The sequence below is a fragment of the Carcharodon carcharias genome (genome assembly GCF_017639515.1).
Source record: "Carcharodon carcharias isolate sCarCar2 chromosome 27 unlocalized genomic scaffold, sCarCar2.pri SUPER_27_unloc_1, whole genome shotgun sequence".
NCBI lineage: Eukaryota > Metazoa > Chordata > Chondrichthyes > Lamniformes > Lamnidae > Carcharodon > Carcharodon carcharias.
In genome coordinates this window covers 2,220,212-2,247,591 of record NW_024470624.1, presented here as the reverse complement: position 1 = coordinate 2,247,591, position 27,380 = coordinate 2,220,212, and the positions used below count along the sequence as shown (strand labels likewise).

General features: G+C 46.7%; 2 protein-coding genes across 2 annotated transcripts in view; both read right to left on the bottom strand.

Annotated features, from left to right (window-relative positions):
• The window catches only part of LOC121273703 (zinc finger protein 229-like), a 1,112,939-nt gene that overhangs the window by 151,478 nt on the left and 934,081 nt on the right, over nucleotides 1-27,380 (bottom strand). The window lies entirely within an intron of this gene.
• LOC121273687 (zinc finger protein 239-like) lies at nucleotides 19,484-22,183 on the bottom strand. Its single transcript, XM_041180843.1, has 2 exons — nucleotides 22,027-22,183; nucleotides 19,484-21,022 (listed from the first exon to the last, which is right to left on the bottom strand). Exon 2 carries the CDS (start codon nucleotides 20,660-20,662, stop codon nucleotides 19,484-19,486), a length of 1,179 nt encoding a protein of 392 aa, XP_041036777.1. The 5' UTR covers nucleotides 20,663-21,022; nucleotides 22,027-22,183.

The window sequence follows — 27,380 nt, the reverse complement described above, 5'->3', positions numbered from 1 at the left end:
AATCACTGACACTCTGCTCTCTCTCTTGCAGGACCAGGTATCTGATAACCACAGGGAGCAGCAGAGAACCGGCAGGGGCCAGGCAAACCCACAACCCCTGAGACTGAGGGAGGAGATGGTTCTCTGTTCCACAGAAGTGGCTGTGACAGACTCTGTAGCAACCGATGCCACCCAAAGTATTCGAGATCATGCCATGTTCCTGCCTCATGTCCTTTCTGAACTCCCAGCTCACCTTCATCTTGCTTTCTGGAATGATGTGCAAGCTGCACTTGGTGGAATCATGGGCATTTTGCTTTCCAACCTCCAAACCCTCATCTCAACTCCCCCTTCCGATTCCATGTTTCCAATGATACCCAAAAACTGCCATATTCCCAGGAGGGAGAGAGAGAGACAGTCAGACAGACAGACAGACAGAGAGAGACAGACAGGCAGAGAGAGAGAGCCCAGCAGAGAGAGAGACAGACAGACAGACAGACAAGGAGAAAGAGAAAGACAGACAGGCAGAGAGAGATAGAGACCGGCAGGGAGAGAGACAGGCAGAGAGAGAGAGAGGGAGACAGAAAGATAGAGATAGACTGAGAGTGAAGTGAGACAGACAGAGAGAGAGAGACAGGCAGACAGAGGGAGAGAGTGAGGCAGGCAGCCAGGGAGAGAGAGAGGGAAAGAGAGCGATAGAGAGGGAGAGGGACAGGAGACAGAGAGAAAGACAGGTAGAGAGAGAGGCAGACAAACAATCAGATGGCCACTGACAGCACCATCCTCACCCTGGTGTGAGGCTCCAGGTCGTGTTGGAGGAGGTGACACAGCTCTGTGACCACCCCCTTGTTGAATCAGAGTCACTCATGCTCTGTTCCTGGGTTAGGAGTTGGGTGGTAAAGTGTTCTTGAAAAACCTGGGGTGGGTAAGACAGAGCCTGCGTCTCCCCCTCCCTTTCCCTCTTTACAGGGCTTCCCCTCACTGCAGTGTCTGCTTCATTTGTTGGCCATGTTGCAGATCCAGATGCACAGTAACCATAGTCCCCATACCTCATCCAGAGTTAGGTCACCAAATCCTCTGTCCTCCCTGAATGTATGCAGCAGCTCACAACACAACCTCCAGAGAACCATTCACTGCTCCTCCACTAACTTTCCAGCAACAGAATTGGATAAATAATTCAAAGGCAACAATTTGCAGGATGAAGGGAAACGGACCGGGGAGTGGGATTAATTGGAGAGACAGGGCCATAGAGGGATTCAAACAAAAGAATGAGGATATTAGAATGGAGCTGTAGCCAGACCAGGAACCAATGTCGGTCCGTGCACGCAGTGGTGATGGGTAAACAGGAATTGTGTGAGTTAGAACATGGACAGCAGAGTTTTGGATGAGCTGAAGTTTATGAAGATTTGTGCCTGGAATTGTGTGGCCAGGATAACATTGGAATAGCTGAGTCTGGATTTAACAGAACCGCACATGAAGGTTTATTCAGCAGCTGGGCTGAGGCAGAGGTGGAGATGGGGGATCTGACGAAGGTGGTGGTGGGCAGGATTGGGGATGGAGAGAACAGGGGGTCAGAAATCAGCTCAGGTCAAATGGAGCATGAAGGTTGTCGACAGCCTCAGGTATCAGCCAGAGAGCAAGAAGGGTGCTGGTGGGGATGGAATGGATTTAGTGACGAACTGAAGAAAATAGCTTCATTCTTTCCAAAGTTTAATTGACCAGACCAGTAATACTGTTAAACATGCTTATCGAATAAATAGCTGGATAGAGAGACTCACCAGGGACACCAATAATAGCCAAGATGGGATAGTAGCCTGCTTGAATGACCTGAAGTGTGTCCCATATCTGCCATGCTAAAGGTATCCCATCTAGAGAAAGCCAGGAAAGCGCCAAGGATAATTCCCTGTCCATTGTTAGAACATTCCAACCTATTGCTCCCAGATTCTGATTCATTGTTGTAACATTCCAACCGATTGCTCTCAGATTCTGATCTCTCCTCTCCCTCTCTCTGCAGCCGCTGATCCCTTTTAGTGTCGGAGGTGATGCTCCACTGACAGGATAGGATAACACATTGAAAGAAGTCCCTTATTAACAGAAGGAAACTCTCCAGAGACACAATTAGGATCCATGGAGACTGATGTTAATTACAGTCACTGAACAAACAGGTTTAGTTAACCCCTTTCAATCCAACCCTTTTTTATATCACAATACAGTCGAACATTTACCCGGCCTGGATGGGATGTATGAGGGTTAGTGAGAGAAGGGGTTGTGAAAATAATGGAGGGGCCAACCATAATCTTTCAACCCTGCTTGGATATGGGAGTGGTACCTGAGGGCTGGAGGGTTGTAAATGTTCCACCCTGTTTATAAAAGGAGAGAGGGGTAACCCCTGACTGAAGCGTCGGAGCAGTCAGCATAATGTTGGTTATGAGGAAATTTCTGAGGTCATAATCGAGGGCAAGAGTTAAAAAAGGCTTTACAAATGAACAGAAATGTGCATACATTAATGGAAAATCATATGTGATAAGCTTAATGGAGTTCATTGGAAGTAACGAGAGGGTTGATGAAGGAAGTGAGGTTGATGTTATGCATTTGAACAAAGTGTGATCAAGTCCCATTTAATGGAGTTGTTATAGAAACTGAAACCATGGATTAAAAGGACAGTGGCAGTGTGGATATAAAGGTTGGCCAGGAGACAGATAGCAGTGAGAAGTGGTGAACGACGGTTATTCAGACTGGAGGGGAATATAGAGTGATGTTCACTGGAGGTCGATATTAGGACCACTGCTCCTTGCGATACACACAAATAACATAGGCTTCATTTTAACGATATTTGCAGATCACAGGTAGTTGGAATTTTAAATAGGTGGATAGTAGTCAGCTTCCAAAGATATATACTGATAGGTGAAATGGAGAGACACGGAGTAAATGAATTTGAATTCAAGGACGTATGAAGGGTACATTTTGGAGGAGGAGTGAGGAGAGGCAATAGAAACTAACTAGGACAATTTTAAACGGCCTACAGGAACAGAGCGGATACATGTACACATTTCTTTATCACTGGAAGGACAAGTTGATAAGATTATTAAAAATGTACAGGATAGGATACAGAAAAAATACAAATATAGGATATTGGACTTTATAAATAGAGCAAAGATTGAAAAAACAAGGAAGTTTTTTACATCACTGCTTAGTCCTCAGCTGAGGAATTGTGTCCAATTCTGGTGACGACACAGTAGAAAGGATGTGAGGGTGTTGGAGAGGAGACTGACTGGGATGGTGTCAGGGATGAGGGATTTCAGTTACATGGGGAGACTAGAGAAGGATATGAGGGTCTTGGAGAGAGGACAGAGGAGATTGACTGGGAAGTTGCCAGGGAAGGGGGATTTCAGTTACATGGGGAGACCAGAGAAGCTGGGATTGTTCTCCTTACGGTGAAGATAAAGGGGAATTGAACAGAGGTCTCCAAATTAATGTGGAATTTTGCGAGAGTACGGAATAAGGAACAGTAACAAGATTTACAATAATTGGTAAAAGACTTAAAGAGAACATTTTTTATAATCTGGAATACACGGCCTGGAGACATGATGGAGCAGGTTCAAGAATAAAGTTTCGAGTGAGTATGCACGATGCCTACATCCTGAGTCACTCACAGATCCCCGATATCTTCCAGGGTCCACAGAGTCTGCAGAGTTGGGTCCTTGGGAACAAGGACTACCCCGCAAAGGCCATGGCTGATGACAACCATGTGGGGGCCTCAGACTGCAGCAGAGTTGCGTTATAATGAGGCTCATGCAGCAGCTGACAACTTGGTTTAAGATGCTGTTCCGGTGCCTGGACAAGTCAGGTGGAGCCCTGCAATGCAGTCCACAGAGGGTGTCACAAATCGTCACCGATTGCTGCCCACTGCTGCAATGGGGAGAGGAGGAGATTGAGGAGCTGCACGCCTCCTCCAATGAGGAGGACACCGATGGGGATGAGGGTGAAGCGGTCCTCGGTGGTGATGATGACGGGGATGAGGCTCTCGCACTGGCTGGACGAGGCAGACGCACTTGTGAGGCTCTCAGAGCTGCCAGATTTGTGGAGGATGATGGCGACATGCAGTGAGGTGTCTCCATAGATCCTCACATCACAGCTGTGAACATTTGACTGTGAGAATGCTCCTGTCATGGAGATGTAGTAGAGGCCCTAATAGTTGCTAAATTGCAGGAGGAGGATGAAGACATGCAGTGAGGACACTCCATAGATCTTCACACAGCCTCTGAGAATGTCTGACTCCTGTCTAGCCGGGGGAAGATCGCTTGTGCTCTCTGATCAGGGCCAACTCAGAGATGCAGCCATGAAACATTAGATGCATCTGTTGCTGTGTCCGCCTTCAGCACCTCAGCCCTTCTAGGACAGAGCTCGCCCCCCCCCCACTCCCCTTCCCTTTTTACAGAGCTTCCCCTCACTGCAGTGCCTGCTTCATTTGTTGGCCATGTTTCAGATCCAGATGCACCATAACCACAGTCCCCAGACCTCTCCCAGTGTTAGGTCACCGAATTCTCTGTCCTCCCTGAATGTATGCAGCAGCTCACAACACAACCTCCAGAGAACCATTCACAGCTTCTCCACTAACTTTCCAGCAATTGGATAAATAATTAAAAGGCAACCATTTGCTGGATGAAGGGAAACAGACCGGGGAATGGAATTAATTGGAGAGACGGGGCCATAGATGGATTCAAACACAAGAATGAGGATGTTAAAATGGAGCTGTAGCCAGACCAGGAATCAATGTACGTCCGTGCACGCAGTGGTGATGGGTAAACGGGATTTGTGTGAGTTAGAATATGGATAGCAGAGTTTTGGATGAGCTGAAGTTTATGAAGATTTGTGACTATGTGGCCAGGATAACATTGGAATAGCTGAGTTTGGGTTTGGCAGAGACACACATGAGGGTTTATTCAGCAGCTGGACTGAGGCAGAGGTGGAGATGGGTGATCTGATGAAGGTGGCATTGGGCAGGATTGGGGATGGAGAGAACAAGGGGTCAGAAATCAGCTTAGGGTCAAGGGGAGCATGAAGGTTGTGGACATCCCCCCGATATCAGCCAGAAAGGGGGTGGGGGTTTGGGGGGTGAGGGGGAGCTGGTGGATACGAATGGAGTTTGTGACTGGAACTGAAGAAAATAGCTTCATTCTTCACAAATTTTAAATGACCAGACCAGTAATACAGTTAAACATGTGAATAGAATAATTATCTGGATAGCACATCTGGCTTAAAAGTGGACAAATCTCCAGGTCTGGATGATTTGTGTCCCAGACAGCTGAGGGAGGTAAGGAAGGAGATCGCAGGGGCTCTGACCCAAATTTTTATTTCCTCTCCAGCCACGGGGAAGGTGCCAGAGGACTGGAGAACAGCGAATGTGGTTCCGCTATTTAAAAATGGTTGTAGAAATAGGCCAGGGAACTACAAGCCAGTGAGTCTCACGTCAGTGGGAGGGAAAGTATTGGAGAACATTCTGAAAGAAAGAATCTCTCTCCACTTGGAAAGGCAAGGTTTGATCAGGGATAGTCAGCATGGTTTTGTCAGAGGGAGGTCATGCCTAACAAATTTGATTGAATTTTTTGAGGAGGTGACTAGATGGGATGGTCAAATGTGTCGATGAGAGTAGTGAAATTGATGTAGTTTATATGCATTTCAGCAAAGCCTTTGACAAGGTCTCACATGGGAAACTTATAAAGAAGGCAAATGCACATGGGATACAGGGTAATTTGATAAAGTGGATTCAAAATTGGCTTAGCTGTAGGAGACAAAGGGTGATGACAGAAGGATGCTTTAGTGACTGGAAGCCAGTGTCCAGTAGTATACTGCAAGGATCTGTGCTGAGTCCCTTATTATTTGTCATTTATATAAACAACATAGATGACTATGTGGGAGGTAGGATTAGTAAGTTTGCGGATGACACAAAGAATGACCAGGTGGTTAACAGTGAGGTTGAGCGTCTTGGGCTACAGCAAGATATAGATGGAATGGTCAAATGGGCAGATAAGTGGCAGATGGAATTTAACCCTGAAAAGTGTGAGGTGATACACTTCGGAAGGAGTAATTTGACAAGGAAGCATTTAATGAATGGCATGACATTAGGAAGTTCTGAGGAACAAAGGGACCTTGGCGTGTGTGTCCATAGATCTCTGAAGGCAGAGGGGCATTTAAGTGGGGTGATGAAAAAGGCATATGGGACACTTGCCTTTATCAATCGAGGCATAGATTACAAAAGTAGGGAGGTCATGCTGGAGTTGTATAGAACCTTGGTGAGGCCACAGCTGGAGTACTGTGTGCAGTTCTGGTCGCCACATTACAGGAAGGATGTGATTGCACTGGAGGGGGTGCAGAGGAGATTCACCAGGATGTTGCCTGGGATGAAACATTTAAGTTATGAAGAGAGGTTGGATAGACTTGGGTTGTTTTCGTTGGAGCAGAGAAGACTGAGGGGGCAACCTGATCGAGGTGTACAAGATTATGAGGGGCATGGACAGGGTGGATAGGGAGCAGCTGTTCCCCTTAGTTGAAGGGTCAGTCATGAGGGGACATAAGTTCAAAGTGAGGGTCAGGAGGTTTAGGGAGGATGTGAGGAAAACCTTTCTTACCCAGAGGGTGGGCATGGTCTCAATTGCGCCACCTGGGAGGGTGGTGGAGGGGTGTTGGCTCACACCCTTTAAAAAGTACCTGGATGAGCACTTGGCACATCATAACATTCAAGCCTATGGGCCAAGTGCTGGTAAATGGGATTAGATAGATAGGTCAGGTGTTTTTCACTTGTCAGTGCAGACTCGATGGGCCAAAGGGCCTCTTTTGCACTGTGTGATTCTGTGATTCTGTGACAGTCTCACCAAGCACACCAGTAAAAACCAAGATGGGATAGTAACCCACTTGAATGACATGAAGTGTGTATCAAATCCGCCATGCTAAAGGTACCCCATCTGGAGAAAGCCAGGCAAGCGCCAAGGGTAAACCCCTGTCCATTGTTGAAACATTCCAATCTATTGTTCTCGGATTCTGATCCATTGTTGTAACATTCCAATCTATTTTTCTCAGGTTCTGATCCATTGTTGGAATGTCCCAATCTATTGTTCTCAGATTCTGATCCGCTGTTGTAATATTCCAGCTTATTGTTTTCCGATTCTGATCCATTCTTGTCACATTCCAATCTATTGTTGTCACATTCTGATCCATTGTTCTAACATTCCAACCAATTGCTCTCAGATTCTGATCCTTTGTTGGAATATTCCATTCTGTTGTTCTCAGATTCTGTTCCATTGTTGTAACATTCCAACCTGTTGTTCTCAGATTCTGATCTCTCCTCTCCCTCTCCCTGGGGATGCTGATCCCTGTTAGTGTCGGAGGTGATGCTTCCACTGACACGATGGGTTAACAAATTGAAAGGAGTCCCTTATTAACAGGTGAGGGAAACTCTTCAGTGACACAATTAGGATCCATGGAAACTGATGTTAATTACAGTCACTGAACAAACAAGTTCAGCGAACCCCTTTCAATCCAATCCTTTTTTATATTACAATAACGTCAATCATTTACATAATCTGGATGGGATGTAAGAGGGTCACTGAGGGAAGGGTTTGTGAAAATTGTGGAGGCGCTGACCATAATCTTTCAATCCTTCTTGGGTATCGGGGTGGTATCTGAGGACTGGAGTGTTGTAAATGTTCCACCCTGTTTATAAATGGAAAGGGGGTAAACCCTAATTGAAGCTACAGATCAGTCAGCATAAAGTCAGTTATGGGGAAATTACTGGGGTTATAAATCAAAGGCAAGAATTTAAAAATTCATTATAAATTACCAAAGTGTGGATATGTTAATGGAAAATCATACCTCACAAACTCAGTGGAGTTCATTGTAAGTAACGAGAGGGTTGATGAGGGAAGTGAGATTGATGTTATGCATTTGAACAAAGTGTGATCAAGTCCCATTTAATGGAGTTGTTGCAGATACTGAAACCCATGGATTAAAAGGACAGTGACAGTATGGATATAGAGATTGGCTAGGAGACAGAAAGCAGTGAGAAGTGGTGAACAATGATTATTCAGCCTGGAGGGGAGTATACAGTGATGTTCACTGTGGGTCGAGATTAGGACCACTGCTCCTCGTGAGGGGGAAGTGCTGCCCTGTGTGTGCCACAAGAGGAAAGGCTTTGCACGGCACAGGCTGGGGGGCCTCAGCATTGCCTGGCAAGTGGAAAGGGCGAGAAGCCATGTCCCAGTCACCAATGGAGTTAGTGCCCGAGGTCCTCCAGGAGTTTTCCTGACTTGGTTTGTGGTCCTTCTGGGGCTTAAACATGGCCGTGCTCATTGTGCTGCCTCTCCTGGAGGGGAATGGATTCAGGTGGGGCTTGTGGGTGTCAGAGGGGCTGTGTAGTGAGTGAGGAGAGCAGAGTTTGAAATGTTCTTGTGACCGCTAGCAGGGCTGTGTGGGCTGAAACATCATGAGTTTTTATTTAAGTGAGTGACTTTTAGGGATGAGCAGTGAATGGTTGCTCCAGCAGTGCACACAGAGCTGAGAGTAGATTTTTGATTTAAGTGAGTGACTTTTAGGGGTGAGCAGTGAATGGTTGCTCCAGCAGCGCACACAGAGCTGAGAGTGGATTGACAGCAGTGGAGTTGGACAGAGGGCACAGCAATGACTGTTGAGGACACTAAGGGAAATGTTCTTCATGGCCCAGCTCCCATAGGACAACAATGTTTCAGTCATCAGTGACTTTAACAGGAAGGACTCACAGCACTAACATCAGAATTCTCCCCCAGTGATCTCTCAGGGCCGTATTCAGACAGAACATGTTCAATGGCTCCATTAACTGTCCGTTCACTGGACAAAGGGCAGGAAGAGCCCACGCCCACAGCCGAGCTCTTCTGGGTTCAAACCCGAGCCCACACCCAATCGGTAATCAGAAAACCCACCTTAACCCGTTCGTGCCTCTCTGAGATGCAAAGATGGCAGGAATCAGGTGAGGAGGAAGTTGCAGATTTCCAAAGTCGGTAAATTGATCTGACTTGTGGTTTACGAAACCAGCACAGAAACCTGGCTCCCCATCTGTCTCCGTTCCTGATTTAAAATGATTTCTCTTCACTTCACATTTCCTTTCAACCTCTTTCCTACCAAAATGCATCACTTCACACTTCTCAGTGTTAAAGCACATCTTTCAGGTGTCTGTCCATTTCACCAGTCAGTTTTCATCCTCCTCAAGTCTGTTCCTATTTGGCACATTTCCAGTAAATCTCTTCGGCCCTCTCTCCAAAGTCTTCACATCCTTCCTAAATTGTGCAGCCCAGTATTGGACACAATGCTTCAAGTGGGATCAAACTAGACTTTTATACAGGTTCATTATAATTTCCTGTCTTTTGTGCTCTGTGTCTCTGACTTATAAAGCCCAGGATCCCAAGGGCTTCATTAACCGATTTGTTAGCCTGTTCTGTCTCCTCCAGTGTTTTGTATACAAATACCCCAGGTCTCTCTGTTCCTGCACCCTCTATAAATTCGGACCATTTCGCTTGTGTTGTATCTCCACGTTCACCCACCTCACCCCACCCAACACCCACCCCCCGCCAAAATCTAATCCCTCACACATCTCTCATTCCAATTAAATATTGGGAAGGCTGAAGCCATTGTTTTCAGTCCCCGCACTAAATTCTGTTACCCAGTTTTCAGCTCCATCATATTCCCTGGTAACTGTCTCAGCCTGAACCAGACTGTTCACAAACTTGGTATCATATATTCACACCTTCAATAAACTGCCTATTTCTGTCTCAATAACATTACCCGACTTCACCCCCGCCTCAGCCCATCCACTCCTGGCATCCTTGTCAAAGCCTTGGTTACATCAAGACTTGATTATTTCCAACACATGTCTGGCTGCTCTCCTACATTTCACCCTCTAGAAACTGCAGTCTGTAAACTATGTCCTAAGCCACAACAAGTCCCATTTCCCTGTCCACCCTGTATCCGCTGACATAAACTCGCTGCCAGTCAAGCAGTCCTCCAACTTATTGGGAGTATCAGTCCCACAAGAGGGGATATTTCTTCCTTCCTGTGCCTCTCCTGGGACAGTGCACACACCCCGAGAGTCAACGTTTGTGTATCTGGGTGTAGGTCTGGGGGAAATATCAACTCAGCTTCACCCTGTAAGCTTCAGCTCCCACCATCACTCCCAGCACCCCCTCCTGTCACCCCTGTCATGGTCAAGTCATATTCCCGTGGACCTTGTTGGGAAGGTGGAGGTGCACGGAGGGACTCGGAGGCTGGTCATAATGGGAATGTCAATGTGTGGACAATGGAAATCCGCCACTGTGGTCACAGGACAGAGAGACAGTTTAAGATGAAAAAACACTTCATAACAAACATTATATAACTGACATTTCTGAAGCATTCTGCACTGGAAGCTTTTTCTCTGAATGTCCGGAAGGCAGTCGGACAATCGAAGGAAAGAAGAAGATCCTGAGGGAAGAGATCCCAACCCATAGAAAAGAAAACCCTGTTTGGAAGTTACCTTGGGCAGTAAAAGGAGCTAATACATTTTACCTGCTATTACATTTCTTCATTACAGAGGCTCAACCACAGTTTGGATCAAAGGCCAGAAATTTCCAATCTACGTGTGTCTTCAAGAAACTAGGAGAGAATCCTTCAGGCCTGCAATATTTTCAACCACCATCTTATGGACTGTAAAGGAGTGACCTGTTTCTGTTCTACACTTCTAATAATCTAATTGCACATTCATTTTCCAGAAATCATCTTTTCTTATTTTTGTGTCTGTGTTTTTGATCAGTGAGTGTTTGTTTTGCTTTGCATTTTGTGTCTGAAAGGGAATATATTCAGATAGGGGTTGCGAATGTCAGGGGGTCTGAGTTGCAAGTGAGGATTAACACATTTGAATATTTCAGTAACTCCTCAATCAAATTGGTAACTTTGCTCCCAGCCTGATGTATAATTTCATTGTTTCTTTTGCCTTTCCTCACAGTTAACTTAGTGACGACTGTTATCCTATCTCACAAAACTGTGGCCTCTCCAAATGTATCACTCGCTACTTGGTGGCCATGGCAGTGGCGGATCTACTGGTCATTACCCTCGACCTGATACTGAGGCACATTCCAATTGTTTATCGGGAACATTTTATTTTCCTGTGGTACATCCCCGTGTGCAATATCCACGCTGTCCTGCTTTATGCAGCCATTGACTGTTCTGCCTGGTTCACCGTCACTTTCACCTTTGATTGATTTGTGGCCATTTGTTGCCAGAAGCTGAAAAGTAAATATTGCAGCGAGAAACCGGCGGCTGTGGTTCTGGGAGCTGTGACTGTGCTGAGCTGTTTAAAGGACATTTTCTGGTATTTTATGTTAACCTCTCGTTATTGGCTGGGGAACATCCCCTGGTTTTGTGAGGTCACAATGAGGATTCAGGTCTCTCCATTCTGAGTAACAATCGAGTTCCTCCACATCATTTTAACCCCGTGTGTCCCATTTGTCCTGATTCTGCTGCTCAATGTTTTCACTGTCAGACACAGTGAGGTGACCAGCAAAGCCCACAGGAGACTCCAGGCTCACAGCAGTGGAGAGAGTCCCAAAGACCCAGAGATGGAGAGTCGAAGGAAATCCATCATTTTAGTGTTTGCTATCTCAGCCAATTTCATCCTGTTATGGTCAACGTTCATGTTTTATTCTATATGGGTCCGGATGTGGTGGTTTGGGTATAAGTCTGTATATCTAAATGATTTTGTCCTGGAATTTGCCTTCATGCTGCAGCTCCTGAGTTGCTGCACAAACACTGTTATTTAGCCGGTGACCCAGACTAAGTTCAGAGAGCAGTTGAAGAATGTGCTGAAATATCCCCTTACTCCAATTCTTCAATTGATGAAATGATGCACAGAACTGAATCACTCAGAGTTTCCAGAATTTTCACCTTGTATTTCATATTTCTAGTGGCAGGAGGGGCCTGTCACTGGGGGAACTGATTGGACATAAAATCCAGCCCTAGATATCTCTCCCCTCCCATTGGATGGTTCACCTGTCCATCAGCTCTCTCACTCGCACCTAGTGGTCATTGAGCGTGCCCTTGACCTCACTCAGTTCCCATTGGTCAGACCACCTGTTCATTATCCTGCTCCCTCATGCTGATTGAACAGGGACACACCTTCTTGCGTGCCCTCTGGATGATTATTGATTGTCAGTTAAAAAGCTTTAATCTTTAACCCCGCACTCAATCACTGGACTGATAATCCAGACACCCAATGCTCTGGGGACTCGGCTTCGAATCCTGCCACAGCAGTTCATGGACTTTGAATTCAATAAAAATCTGGAGTTAAGAGTCTTGAAACCATAATTGATTGTCATAAAAACCTACCTGGTTCACTGATGTCCTTTAAGGAAGGAAATCTGCCCTCCTTACTTGGTCAGGCGTACATGTTACTCCAGGCCTTCAGCAATGTGGTTGACTCTTGAATGCCCTTTGAAATGGCCTAGCAAGCCACTCAGTTGTTTAAAACGACTACAAGGCCAATAAAAAGGATCGAAGCAATACAGACCACCCGGGATCAACATGGGCATCAGAAACAACAAGGGGAAACCCAGCCCTGTCGACATTGCAAAGCACTTCTTTCCAACATCTGGGGGCTAATGCCAAAATCAGGACAGATGTCTCACAGACTAGTCAAGCAATAGCCTGACATATTCATCCTCACGGAATCATACCTTACAGATAATGTCCCAGACACCACCATCACCATCCTGGGGTTTGTCCTGTCCCACCGGCAGGACAGGCCCAGCAGAGGTGGTGACACAGTGGTATAGAGTCGGGAGGGAGTTCCCCCAAGAATCCTCAACATCAGCTCCGCACCACATGAAGTCTCATGGCATCAGGTCAAACTTGGTCAAGGAAACCTCCTGCTGATTACCATGTACCACCCTCTCTCAGCTGATGAATCAGTACTTGTCCATGTTGAACACCACTTGGAGGAAGCACTGAGGGAGGAAAGGGCGCAGAAAGTTCTCTGGGTGGGGGCTTCAATGTCCACCACCAAGAATGATTTGGTAGCATCACCACAGACTGAGCTGGCTGAGTCCAAAAGCTCATATCTATTAGACTGTGTCTGCGGCATGTGGTGAGGGGACCAACAAGAGGGAAAAACATGACCTCATCCTCAACAACCTCCCTGCTACAGATGAATCTGTCCATGACATTATCGGCAGGAGTGACCACTGAACAGACCGTTGTGGAGACAAAGTCCCAGTTTCACATTGAGGATACCCACCATCATGTTGTGTGGCACTACCACCGTGCTAAATGGGATAGATTTCGAACAGATCTAGCAACTCAAGACTGGGCATCCATGAGGCATTGTGGGCCATCAGCAGGAGCAGAATTGTACTCGAACACAATCTGTAACGTCATAGCCCGGCATATCCCCCACTCTGCCATTACCATCAACCTAGGGCATTAACCCTGGTTCAATGAAGGGTGCAGGAGAGCATGCCAGGATCAGCACCAGGAATACCTGAAAATAAGATGTCAACCTGGTGAAGCTATAACACAGGACTAATTGCATGACAAACAGCATAAGCAGCAAGTGATAGACAGAGCTAAGCAATCCCACAACCAATGGGTCAGTTCTAAGCTCTGCAGTCCTGCCACATCCAATTATGAATGGTGGTGGACAAATAAACAGTTGAGTGGAGGAGGAGGCTCCACAAATATCCCTATCCTCAATGATGGAGGGTCCCAGCGCTTCAGTGCAAAAGATAAGGCTGAAGGGATTCGTAAGAATCTTCAGCCAGAAGTGCCGAGTGGATGATCCATCTCGGCCTTCTCCAGAGGTCCCCAGCATCACAGATGCCAGTCTTCAGCCAATTCAATTCATGGCACCTGATTTCAAGAAAGGGCTGAAGGCACTGCATACTGCAAAGGCTATGGGCCCTGTCTTTATTCCGGCAATAGTACTGAAGACTTGTGCTCCAGAACTTGCTGCACCCCTAGCCACGCTGTTCCAGTACAGCTACAACACTGGTATCAATCCGGCTATGTGGAAAATTGTCCAGGTATTTCCTGTACACAAAAAGCAGGACAAATCCAACCCTGCCTATTACTCTCCATCATCAGGAATCATCAACAGTGCTATCAAGCGGCAATAAACTGCTCACTGATGCCCAGTTTGGGTTCCGCCAGGGCCACTCAGCTCCTGACCTCATTACAGCCTTGGTTCAAACATGGACAAAGGAGCTGAACTCCGATGTGAGGTGAGAGTGACTGCCCTTGTTGCAGCATTTGACCAAGTGTGGCATCAAGGAGCCCGAGCAAAACTGGAGTCAAGTGGAATCAGGGGGAAAACACTCCACTGGTTGGAGTCATACCTAGCACAAAGGAAGATGGTTGTGGTTGCTGGAGGTCAATCATCTCAGTTCCAGGACATCACTGCAGGAGTTCCTCAAGGTGGTGTCCTCAGCCCAACCATCTTCAGCTGCTTCATCTATGACCTTCCTTCCATCATAAGGTCAAAAGTGGGGATGTTCACTGATGATTACTCAAAGTTCACATTCGCGACTCCTCAGATACTGAAGCAGTCCATGTCCAAATGCAGCAAGGCCTGGACAATATCCAGGCTTGAGTTGGCAAGTGGCAAGTGGCAAGCAGCATTCATGCCACACAAGTGTCAGGCAATGACTATCTCCAACAAGAGAGAATCAACCATCGCTCATTGATGTTCAATGGCGTTACCACCACTGAACCCCGCAATATCAATATCCTGGGAGTTACCATTGACCAGAAACTAAAATAGACTAGCAATATAAATATGGTAGCTACAACAGCAGGTCAGAGGCTAGGAATCGTGTGACAAGTAACTCACCTCTTGACTCCCCAAAGCCTGTCCACCATCTACAAGGCACAAGTCAAGAGTGTGATGGATACTCCCCACTTACCTGGATGAGTGCAGCTCCTACAACATCATCCAGGACAAAGCAGCCCGCTTGATCAGCACATTCACAAATATTCACTCCCTCCACCACCAACACACAATCGCAGCCATCTACAAGATGCACTGCCGGAATTCACCAAGGCTCCTTCGACAGCACGTTCCAAACCCACCACCACCACCATCTAGAAGGACAAGGGCAGCAGGTAGATGGGAATACCACCACCTGGCAAGTTCCCCTCCAAGCCACTCACCATCCTGACTTGGAAATATATTGCTGTTCCTTCACGGCTGCTGGGTTAAAATCCTGGAACTCCCTCCCTAACAGCACGATGGGTGTATGCACATCAAATGGACTGCAGTGGTTCAAGAAGGCAGCTCACCATCTTCTCAAGGGCAACTAGGGATGGGCAATAAATGCTGGCCTGGCCAGTGGCATCCACATCCCATGAATGACTTTTTAAAAATTAGGTCAGATCATCAAAGGCTTTGGCAAAGAGTTAAGTTTTAAGGAGTATTCAAGGTGAAAAGCAATATTGGCAGTTGGAGAGGGTTAGGGAGGAATTCCAGACCTTGGGAGCCAAGCAGCTGAAGACACGGCCACCAATGGTGGAGCGATTAAAAACAGGGATGCTCCAGCATGAGAGGAGCACAAGTATTTCTGAGGGTTGTAGGGATGGAGGAGATTATAGAGATGGGTAGGGGCGAGATCATGGAGGGATTTGAAATGAATGGGCAAGATTTTAACTCACTCAAAATCCCATTCACTTTTACAGAGATAAGATTGGGCCCAAGGAGGAAAGCCTGAGTGGGAGCTGATGTCGGTCAGGGAGCACAGAGGGTGATAGGTGAACAGGACTGAGTGAGTTGGGAGACAGGCAGCAGAGTTTCTCTATTGAAGAAAACTGGTCCAGTTCTGTACATTTCCCATCACACTGCCTGTGTCTTGTTTCTGTATTTGATGATCTCAGATTTCGGATTGAAGGAACCAAAACTGTATCAGAAGCGCAGACAGAAGTAGAGAAATAACCCAGAAAGAAATATCGGAGGCAACAGGTAACAACAGAGGGAGCAGTTATCAAAATCTGTGAATAGCAGAAAAAGTGGATGGCACTTTCAAATCTGGTTTAGAAAATCCTCTCAGACGCCATCTCAGGATCTCACTGACCTGAGGAGCCACTGCTGGAAAAGAGACATTTTACCAGACTTAAACTTCCCTGCAGTGAGAAATGTGTTCTGTGTTTGAAATCCCATCACCGTGTTTTCTATCGAACCCCTGGACACTGTCAGAGGACCTCAACTCCAGAATCGTGGGGTTTTGTAGAGACCTCAAACTCTGAACTCTTTGGCTGCACCTATGTGGGCAAAGTGGGTGTGTTGAAGCTGTGCAGTGGGAGAGATGAGCTGTTATCATCTGTCCCTGCAGTGAATGGTGTGGTGTTTTTTCAGATTGTGGAACTGGTTAGAGCTCTTTCCACAGTCAGTGCATTGGAACACTCTCACTCGGGTGTGTGTGTCTCGGTGCTTTTCTGTTCACACTGATGTTTGAAATCTTTTCCCAGGGATGAAAAAGAGAAACATTCCTCCTCCTAGATTCAAAGACCAATGATATTCAAAGCCTGATGAATCGGATTAATCTGTCAGATCCTAACTTTCTAATTGTTTGGAGTTTCTTGTCGATAAATCCTCTCTCTCCAAAGCTCTGTAAAAGGAGTTTACATAAGTTATCCAGGCAACTGCAGGATAGAAACTTATGAAACATTCTTCTCCCTATCAAACTTTAAACCTCTGTCGTTAATTCATTGCTTTGCTCTCCTCCTGCTTCCCCCAATTCTCCTCCCCTGAAGATGCTGACTCTCGGGTTCAGTTTCATACTCACCTGTTGCCCTCCCCAATATGCCACCCAGGTATCAGAATCTTTACACATGAACTTAACAAACTGTTTTGCTAAGGGGACGTCACAATCATATCCAGTGCCTACCCACATGTACTTTGTGTCAGGGAGGGGTCACTGTGCCCCCCACCCCCACTTTCCATCCCAGTCCCAGGAATTTGGAGACTGGGATCCGGATGGGTAATGGCGGCTGCAGCTTCGACAATTCACCGCGCTGGGGAAACCGCTCTATCCGCCGCGCAGGCAGCCGGCCCGGGGCTGCATATGTCCGAGGAAGAGGGGCAGCTGCGCATGTGCGGAGAATGGCATTTCCCATTGGCCAACCTTTCTTACCTTTCAAGTATTTACCCTTTGGAAAGGTACTGTCGAGTCTGCTTTCAGGCCGATCAGAACAACTCGCTGTGTCAAAAAATAAAATCTCATCTCCCCCTCTGGCTCCTTTGCCAATTACCTTAGAGGGACTCACTTTCTGTTAAAGAGCCTGCCAACCCCTCTCACCCACTTTCCCTAAAGTGCAGAAATCTAATCATGAGGTCCAGAAAAATCAAATATTTTTACTGATAAAAGTTTATAAATCAAGCAGAACATGGTTAAACAAACAGAAAATTACTTGAGGATCATAGACAACCAGTGTAAAAGGATGTGCACAATGTTCACGGCCCAAATGGTGTCTCTTTAATTTATCTGTCCCCTTGTTTGTGGAACACCTCTGCTCAGTCCACAAGCAAGACCCTGTCCTTCCAGCTGCTGCCATTAAAATTCACAGCCCTCTGAAATTTACTTTGATTTGTCCCAGTTTCCCAGTCCGGCACTCAGACTTCCAGAGCTTTATCTCTGTGAGGATTCCACTGCCTTCTTGAGCTGACATTGGACAGACCGACTGCTTTTTCCCAGTCGGCTCCCACAGCTTCTTCACAGCTCTGTCCAAACTCACTGTTCATGCTGACTGCTTTCTGCCACAAGGCCAACTGCCTTTCACCATCGGGACCCCTGGAGATTTCTTTCTCCAGCTTCCAGCTGGGCAAATCTTCCAGCCTCTTTTCCCCTCACACAAACTCCAAGTGAGCTGCAGCCTCCACAAGACCAACAACTCATTCTTGGTCACATTGAGAATATCACTCAGATGTTTTTTGTGATCAGGCAGAAAGGTTTGATATACTTACGATAAAAGCAAAATATCGTAGTTGCTGGAAATTCAGAGAAGAGTCATACGGACTTGAAACGTTAACTCTGTTTCCCTCTCCACAGATGCCGCCAGACCTGCTGAGATTTTCCAGCATTTTCTGTTTTCATTTCAGGTTTGATATTCTTGCTTGGTCTGATCATGAAACAATTTGTAATCTTTCAGTTTTTCCCCATCCCATTCAGAGTGAATTTTATTTAGCTCTCTGTAAATGATGTCGACAGCTTCCTCATTTTAATCTTTTATTTTTCTTTCTAATACCTTGAGTTTTCCATGTGATTCACAAATTCCATGTCTCCTTTGGCCGCTCTGGCTTTGTAGCAACTTTCTCTAATGAGACAAAATATCCCCCAATTCCGTCCTCAGTGAAATGAGGTGATAGGCGAAGATTCTTTGTCGAATCAAAACTCGGAGTGGGACTCGACACCTCATGTGAACTATTAGGTTCTCTTTCACCACCGAAATTCAGCTTTTCTTAAACCAGTTCAAAATTTCCAGTTTATTTCTCTCTTTGAAGCTCTCTGTCTCTTTCCTTATCTTTATCCTCCCTTTCTGTATCCACTGGAGTTTAGAAGAATGAGAGGTGATCTTATTGAAACATATAAGATCCCTGAGGGGACTTGACAGGGTGGATGCTGAAAGGATGTTTCCCCTTGTGGGAGGGACTAGAACGAGAGGACACAGTTTAAATATAAAGGGGTCTCCCATTGAAGATGGAGATGAGGAGAATTTTTCTCTCTCGGAGGGTCATTGGTCTGTGGAATTCACTTCCACAGAAATTAGCAGAAGCAGGGTCATTGAGTATATTTAAGGTTGAGTGAGAAAGATTCCTCATTGACAAGGGAGTCGAAGGTTATAGCTGGTAGACAGTGAAGTAGAATTGAGACACAATCAGATCAGCCATGACCTTATTGAATGGCAGAGCAGACTCGAAGGTCCGAATAGCCCACTCCTGCTCCTCATTCGTATGTTTGTTGTGTAAGACTGCTTTCTGCCACAGGATGAACTGCCTTTCTGGGTGAGCGTCACTGCAGATTTCTTCCTCCAGCTCCAAGTGAGGCAAATCTTCCAGCTTCTTTTCCACCCTCACCAACACCGAGTGAGTTGCAAAGTACCCAAGTCCAAATCTGTGACTGTCTTCTCTGAGAAACACCCAGATAAATTAAACAAAAGGACCTTCTAACCCCCGTAGCCCATCTCCATGGCAAAGTGGCATGTTTCAGGAGGTTCCAAACTGAAATGCAAACTAAACATTGATGATTTTCAAAACACCCTTTCATTCGGTGATCCATATGAAATATGAAATGAAGGATTTGCAACATGATTCAAAGAGCATCAGCTACTGGAAGCAAAGTCGTGAGACCAGCCAGTCCAGCAGAAAGAAACCCTCTGACCCTCCCATTTCACCAACTGTCAGAATGAACATGGTTCAGTCCTGGATGTGATTAACAGCAGCAATAACAGCAGAATCCAAACCCTGTAATCACTTGTGAACTCGCTGATGTCTCAGCAGACTGAATAACTGAGTGAATCCCTTCCCACACTCAGGGCAGGTGAATGGTCTCTCCCCGGTGTGAACCCGCTGGTGTGTCTGCAGGCTGGATAACTGAGTGAATCCCTTCCCACACTGAGAGCAAGTGAACGGCCTCTCCCCAGTGTGAACTCGCTGGTGTGTCTGCAGGCTGGACAACTGAGTGAATCCCTTCCCACACTGACAGCAGGGGAATGGCCTCTCCCCAGTGTGAACTCGCTGGTGTCTCAGCAGGATGGATGAATCACTGAATCCCTTCCTACATTCAGAGCAGGTGAACAGCCTGTCCCTGGTATGAACTCGGCGATGTGTCAGCATCTTGGATAGCTGAGTGAATCCCTTCCCACACTCAGGGCAGGTGACTGGCCTCTCCCCAGTGTGAATTCGCTGGTGTGTCCGCAGGTTGGATAAACGACTAAATGCCTTCCCACACTCAGGGCAAGTGAATGGCCTTTCCCCAGTGTGAACTCGCTGGTGTGTCTGCAGGTTGGATAACCAACTGAATCCTTTCCCACAATCAGAGCAGGTGAATGGCTTCTCTCCAGTGTGAACTCGCTGGTGTATGAGGAGAGCGGATGAATCACTAAATCCCTTCCCACATGCCGAACAGATGAACGGTCTCTCTCCAGTGTGAATTCGCTGGTGTGTCACCAGTCTTGACAACCGACTGAATCCCTTCCCACACACGGAGCAGGTGAATGGCCTCTCCCCGGTGTGAACTCGCTGGTGTATCTGCAGGTTGGATGACTGAGTGAATCCCTTCCCACACATGGAGCAGGTGAATGGCCTCTTCCCAGTGTGAACTCGCTGGTGTCTCAGTAGGTTGGATGACTGAGTGAATGCCTTCCCACACACGGAGCAGGTAAATGGCCTCTCCCCGGAGTGAACTCGCTGGTGTGTCAGCAGGTTGGATGACTGAGTGAATCCCTTCCCACACACAGAGCAAGTGAATGGCCTCTCCCCGGAGTGAACTCGCTGGTGTGTCAGCAGGTTGGATAACTGAGTGAATCCCTTCCCACACTCAGAGCAGGTGAACGGCTTCTCCCCAGTGTGAACACGTTGATGAGTTTCCAGCTCAGATTGGAACCGGAATCCCTTCCCACCATTCCCACATGTTGATGGTTTCTCCATGGTACGGGTGTCTTTATTTCTTGGTATGTTTGATGATCAACTGAAGCCTCATCCACACACATGTGTATGGTCTCTCCCTGCTGAATGTGGTGTGTTAATTTTTCAACCTGTGTAACTGGTGAAAGCTCATTCCACAGTCAGCGCGCTGGAACACTCTCACTCGGGTGTTGTGTGTCTCGGTGCTTTTCCAGTCACATTGATGTTTAAAATCTTTTTAAGCAGACACAGCAGACAAAAATTTCTCCTTATAGTTTCAATGACCGATGATATTCAGCTCCTGATGAATTGAGCGATTCCGTCACATCACAACATGAAGCTTTCTTTGAGATTTCTGACTGTAAATTCTCCCCTTGTAATATCCTGCAAAAGGAGTTTACAAAAGTCATCACTGTCAGTGCAGGATAGAAATGCAGAACAGACAGTTCTAATTTCTATGTAACATTCTTCCCTCTCTCATTCCCCAAAAGCAGTAAATCTTCAACATACACACTCTCCCTCCATTGTCAGTCTGCTGTACTTAATATACACCTTCCTAATTCTCCTGCAGGTGCTGATTCATGCTGATCACCAGGCAGATCCATGCTCACTGCTTCCTGTCCTGGGTACAGGTACCTGAAACTCTTTATGCAGTCTGTTAGCCCTTTGTATTTCCATATTATTGGACTAAAAATTTGTGTAATACTGTATACTAGAACTGTATTACTTAATTGGAGATAGAGGGAGGATGCAAGGAAGAACTTGATTTGGGAGCGAGTGTAATGACCTCAAACTCTCTGCCTGTGAGGATGGTGGAAGTGGTGATGATCATTGATTTCAAAATAAAATTGGATGAGCACTTGAAGGAAATAAACTTGCAGGGGAACGGGGATTTGGAGGGGGAATGGGACTGACTGGATTGCTCTAAGAGTCAGCATGGACTCAAGTAATGATTCCAGGACTGGAAATATGTAACATAGCTACAGTTCTATATTATAAGACTAGAAATAATAATAAATGAACTTTATTAAAGAACCATAAATAATATATCGAATATGTACCATGTGAAAACCCTAGACATATCTCTGTCCTATATTAATTTACTGTTCCCTTAAATGTCAGCCATCTCCTGGGGAAACCATCCCTTTAATTGTGAACATTAGAAAAGAGACCATCCTTTTAGACAGACAAATAAATGTGTCAAGCTGAGGGAGCAAAGGATGTCAATGTCTTTAAAAGAGAGAGAGAGAGAGACCTGAGCCAACCTTTCCAGAGTCTGCTCCCTCCCTGGATTCACCTCCTTTCCCTTCAGTTCCTGCAAATCAACAATTTGCCCCCAGAATGAGAAAAGAAATGGAAAGGGGGAGAAAAGAAAGTGTTTTACTCACAGATGTTGGACACAGGAGGAAGTTTTAGTCTGTGTGAAGCTCAATCTTCATTCACACAAAGCCCTTGCTCTGATTGACTGGAGGACCAGAGTCCTTCCGGTCCTCCGACTCTTCCCATTGGTCACATCCCCCCTGAAGACAATGGGGCAGCGGAAGCCTTCGCGGGCGCGGGAGACACTTTGACCTTCATGGCGGGTTGAGCGGTAGGCCAATGGGAAATGCCATTGTTTGCACATGCGCAGCTTCCCCTCTGCCTCGGACATGCACGGTCCCGGGCCGTCCTCCCGCGCGGCGGATGGAGCAGTTTCCCCAGCGCGGGGGATTGTGGGGGCTGCGGCCGCCATTACTCATCCGGCGCCCAGTCTCCAAAGTCCTGGGACTGGAATGGAAAGTGGGGCTGGGGGGCGCAGTGACCCCACTCTAACACAAAGTACACGTGGGTAGTCAAAAGCAAAACACTGCGGATGCTGGAAATCTGAAACAAAAACAGAAAATGCTGGAAAAACTCAGTAGGTCTAACAGCATCTAGATCAAAGAAAAGTACAGCACAGGACCAGGCCCTTCGGCCTTCCAAGCCTGCGCCGATCATATTGCCCGTCAACTAAAACATTTTGCACTTCCGTATCCCTCTATTCCCATCCTATTCATGTAATTGTCAAGCTGCCTCTTAAACACCGTGATCGTACCTGCTTCCTCTGGCAGCGAATTCCAGACACTCACTACCCTCTGCGTAAAAAACTTGCCCCGCACATCTTCTCTATAGTTTTCTCCTCTCTCCATGAATCTATGTCTCCTAGTAATTGACTCTTCCACCCTGGGAAAAAGTTTCTGACAATCTATTCTGTCCATGCCACTCATAATTTTGTAAACTTCTAACAAATCGCCCCTCAATCTCCTTTGCTCTGGTGAGAACAATCCGAATTTCTCCAACCTCTCCTCATAGCTAATAACCTCCAGATCAGGCAGCATTCTGGTAAACCTCCTCTGCACCCTCTCCAATGCCTCCATATCCTTCTGGTAATGTGGTGACCAGAATTGCACGCAATATTCCAAGTGTGGCCTAACCAAGGTTCCATACAGCTGCAGCATGACTTCCCAGCTTTTATACTCAATACCCCCGCCAATGAAGGCAAGCATGCCAGATGCCTTCCTGACTACCTTATCCACCTGCGTTGCCACTTTCAGTGACCTGTGGACCAGTACACCCAGATCCCTCTGCCATCAATGCACTTAAAGGTTCTGCCATTTACTGTATAATTCCTACCAGTATTAGACCTTCCAAAGTGCATTACCTCGCATTTGTCCAGATTAAACTCCATCTGCCATTTTTCCGTCCAAGTCTCCAACCGATCTATATCCCGTTGTATCCTTTGACAATCCTCTTCACTATCTGCAACTCCTCCAACCTTAGTGTCGTCTGCAAACTTACTAATTAGCCCAGTTACATTTTCCTCCAAATCATTTATGTATACTACAAACAGGAAAGGTCCCAGCACTGATCCCTGCGGAACTCCACTTGTCACAGCTCTCCATTCAGAGAAGCACCTTTCCACTGCTACCCTCTGTCTTCTATGACCAAGCCAATTCGGTATCCATCTTGCCAGCTCACCTCTGATCCCATATGACTTTATTTTCTGTACCAGTCTGCTATGAGGGACATTGTCAAAGGCCTTACTGAAATCCATGTATATCCATGCCCTTCCATCGTTGATCATTTTTGTCACTTCCTCGAAAAACTCGATCAAGTTAGTGAGGCACGACTTCCCCTTCAAAAACCATGCTGCCTCTCACTAATACGCCCATTTGCTTCCAAATGGTAGTAAATCCTGTCACGAAGAATCTTCTCCAATAATTTCCCAGCACTGACGTAAGGCTCACTGGCCTGTAATTTTCTGGATTATCCCTGCTACCCTTCTTAAACAATGAAACAACATTGGCCATTCTCCAATCCTCTGGGACCTCACCCGTAGCCAGTGAGGATACAAAGATTTCTTTCAAGGCCCCAGCAATCTCCTCCCTTGCCTCCCTCAGTCCTCTGGGGTAGATCCCATCTGGCCCTGGGGATTTATCCACCTTAATATTCTTCAAGATGCCTAACACCTCCTCTTTTTTGATCTCAACATGATCCAGGCTATCTACACACTCTTCCCTAGACAAATCGACCGCTAAGTCCTTCTCTTTGGTGAATACCGGTGAGAAGTATTCATTTAGTATCTCTCCCATTTCTTCTGGCTCCGCACACGGATTCCCACCTCTGTCCTTGAGTGGGCCTACCCTTTCCCTGGCTACCCTCTTTTACATATGGGATTTTCCTTAATCCTGGTTGCCAGTGACTTTTTATGACCCCTTTTAGCCTTCCTGACTCCTTGCTTAATTTCTTCCTACTTTCTTTGTATTCTCCACGGGGTCCATCTGTTCCCAGCCTTCTAGCCCTTATAAATGCTTCCCTTTTCTTTTGGACTAATCTCACAATATCCTTCATTATCCAATGTTCCTGAAACTTGCCATGCTTGTCCTTCATCCTAGCAGGAACATGCCGGTCCTGAATTCTTAGCAACTGGTGTTTGAAAGCCCCCCACATGTCAGTTGTTGATTTGCCCTCAAACATCCACCTCCAATCTAGATTCCTCAGTTCCTGCCTAATATTGTTATAATTAGCCTTCCCCCAATTAAGCATCTTAACCCGAGGACTCCTGTTTTCCTTATCGACCAGTATCTTGAAACTTACTGAATTATGGTCACTTTTCCCGAAGTGCTCTCCTACTGAAACTTCGACCACCTGGCCAGGTTCATTCCCTAATACCAGGTCCAGTATTGCCTCTTCCCTAGTTGGACTATCTACATATTGTCTCAGGAAGTCCTCCTGGATGCACCTTACAAATTCTGCACCATCCAAACCCCTAGCACTAAGTGATTCCCAGTCAATATAGGGAAAGTTAAAATCACCCACCACAACAACCTTATTGCTCTTACATCTTTCCAAAATCTGCCTACATAACTGTTCCTCAATCTCCTGCCGGTAATTGGGAGGCCTATGGTAAACCCCCAACATTGTGACTGCACCCTTCCTATTCCGGAGCTCTACCCATATTGCCTCGCTGCATGATCCCAATGAGGTGTCCTCCTGACATACAGCTGTGATATTCCCCTTAACCAGCAGTGCAACTCCCCCACCTCTTCTACATCCCTCTCTATCCTGCCAGAAACATCTAAATCCTGGAACGTTTATCTGCCAATCCTTCAACCAAGTCTCTGTAATAGCAATAACATCATAGTCCCAAATATTAATCCAAGCTCTAAACTCATCTGCCTTGCCTGTTGTAGTTCTCGCATTGAAACAAATGCATTTCAGACCCCCCAGTCCCACTGTGTTCAGTAATTTATCCCTGCCTGCCCTTCCCCTTAGTCCTACTGGCCATATTCACTGGTTCCCAGTCCTTTATTTCACCTGCTGACCTATTGCTCTAGTTTCCTCCACCCCCCCCCCCCCCCCCCCCCCCCCCAGCCATACTAGTTTAAACCATCCCGAGTGACACTTGCAAACCTCGCAGCCAGGATATTGGTGCCCCTCCAATTTAGATGCAACCCGTCCTTCTTGTACAGGTCCCACCTACCCCGGAAGAGATCCCACTGATCCAGATATCGGAAACCCTCCATCTGTTCAGCCATGTGTTCAGCTGCACTATCTTCCTACTTCTAGCCTCACTGGCACGTGGCACAGGGAGTAATCCTGAGATTACAACCCTAGAGGTCCTGTTTTTTAACTTTCTGCCTAACTCCCTGAAATCCCGCTGCAGGACCTCATCACTCTTCCTGCCTATGTCGTTAGTACCAATGTGTACCACAACCTCTGGCTGTTCTCCCTCCCCCTTCAGGATGTCCCATACCCGATCAGAGAGACCCTGGACCCTGGCACTAGGGAGGCAACGTACCATCCTGGTGTCTCTTTCACAACCACAGAAGCACCTATCTGAGCCCCTGACTATAGAGGCCCCTATGACGATTGCCTTCTGTGCTTTGACTCCCCCTGCTGAACAACAGAGACAGCCGTGATGCCACTGCTGTGCCTACTGGTGTTGTTTTCCCCTGATAGGCCATCCCCCGCCAACAGTATCCAAAACGGTATATCTATTAGAGAGGGGGACAGCCACAGGGGATTTCTGCACTGACTGCCTGCCCCTTCTAGCGGTTACCCATCTATTTAACAGCACTTAAAAAAACAGTTAATGTTTCGAGTCCGTATGACTCTTCTTCAGAGCTAAAGATTTAGACACCTGGGCGACATACTGGAAAGGGCAATAGGTGAGTGTGAAACTGACCCCAAGATTTAGCACCATCAGGAGAGGAGAATTGAGGAAAAAGTAGAAGGATGATAGACTTTCAGGTCTCTGTGTCCAGGACAGGAAGCAGTGAACAGGGCATTATTGATCGGTATGAATCAGGGTGAGTATTAGGTACAGCAGAGTGAGAATGGAGGGAGAGCATGTGGGACGGAGATTTACATTTGGGGCACAAGAGAGGAAAGAATGGTCCATTGAAACTAGAATTGTCTCTTCTCAATTTCTATCCTGTACAGACAGTGATGATTTTTGTAAACTCCTTTTACAGGATACTAGAAGGAAAACAAAGTAAACGTCACATCAAGATCTGACAGAGTCATCTGATTGGGTCTTAAATATCATTGGCCCATTGAACCAGCAGGCGAAATGTTTGTCTGTTCTGTCTGCTTCAAAACGTTTTAAGCCTCGGTGTGACTGGAAAAGCACCGAGACTCACACAGCCGAGTGAGAGTGTTCCAGTGCACTCACTATGGAAAGAGTTTTCACCAGTTACACAGCCTGAAAAATACATCACACCATTCACAGTGAGGAGAGACATTCTGCATGTTCTGTGTGAGGACAGGGCTTCAACTGAACGTCAGACCTGGAGAGACACAAGGACACCTGCACCATGGAGAAACCGTGGAAATGTGGGGACTGTGGGAAGGGATTCAAAGCCCTGTCTCAGCTGGAAATTCATCAACGCAGTCAGACTGGGGAGTGGCTGTTCATCTGCTCTGTGTGTGGGAAGGGATTCATTCATTCATCCACCCTGAGGAGGCACCAGCGAATTCACACCTGGAAGTGGCCATTCATCTGCACTGAGTGTGGGAACAGATTCAGACAGTTATCCAGCCTGCAGTCACACCAGCAATTTCACACCGGGGAGAAGATGCCATTCACCTGCTGTGTGTGTGCGAAGGGATTCGCCCACTCATCCAACCTGCTGACACACCAGCGAATTCACACTGGGGAGAGGCCATTCACCTGCTCTGTGTGTGGGAAGCGATTCAGTGATTCATCCAACCTGCATGA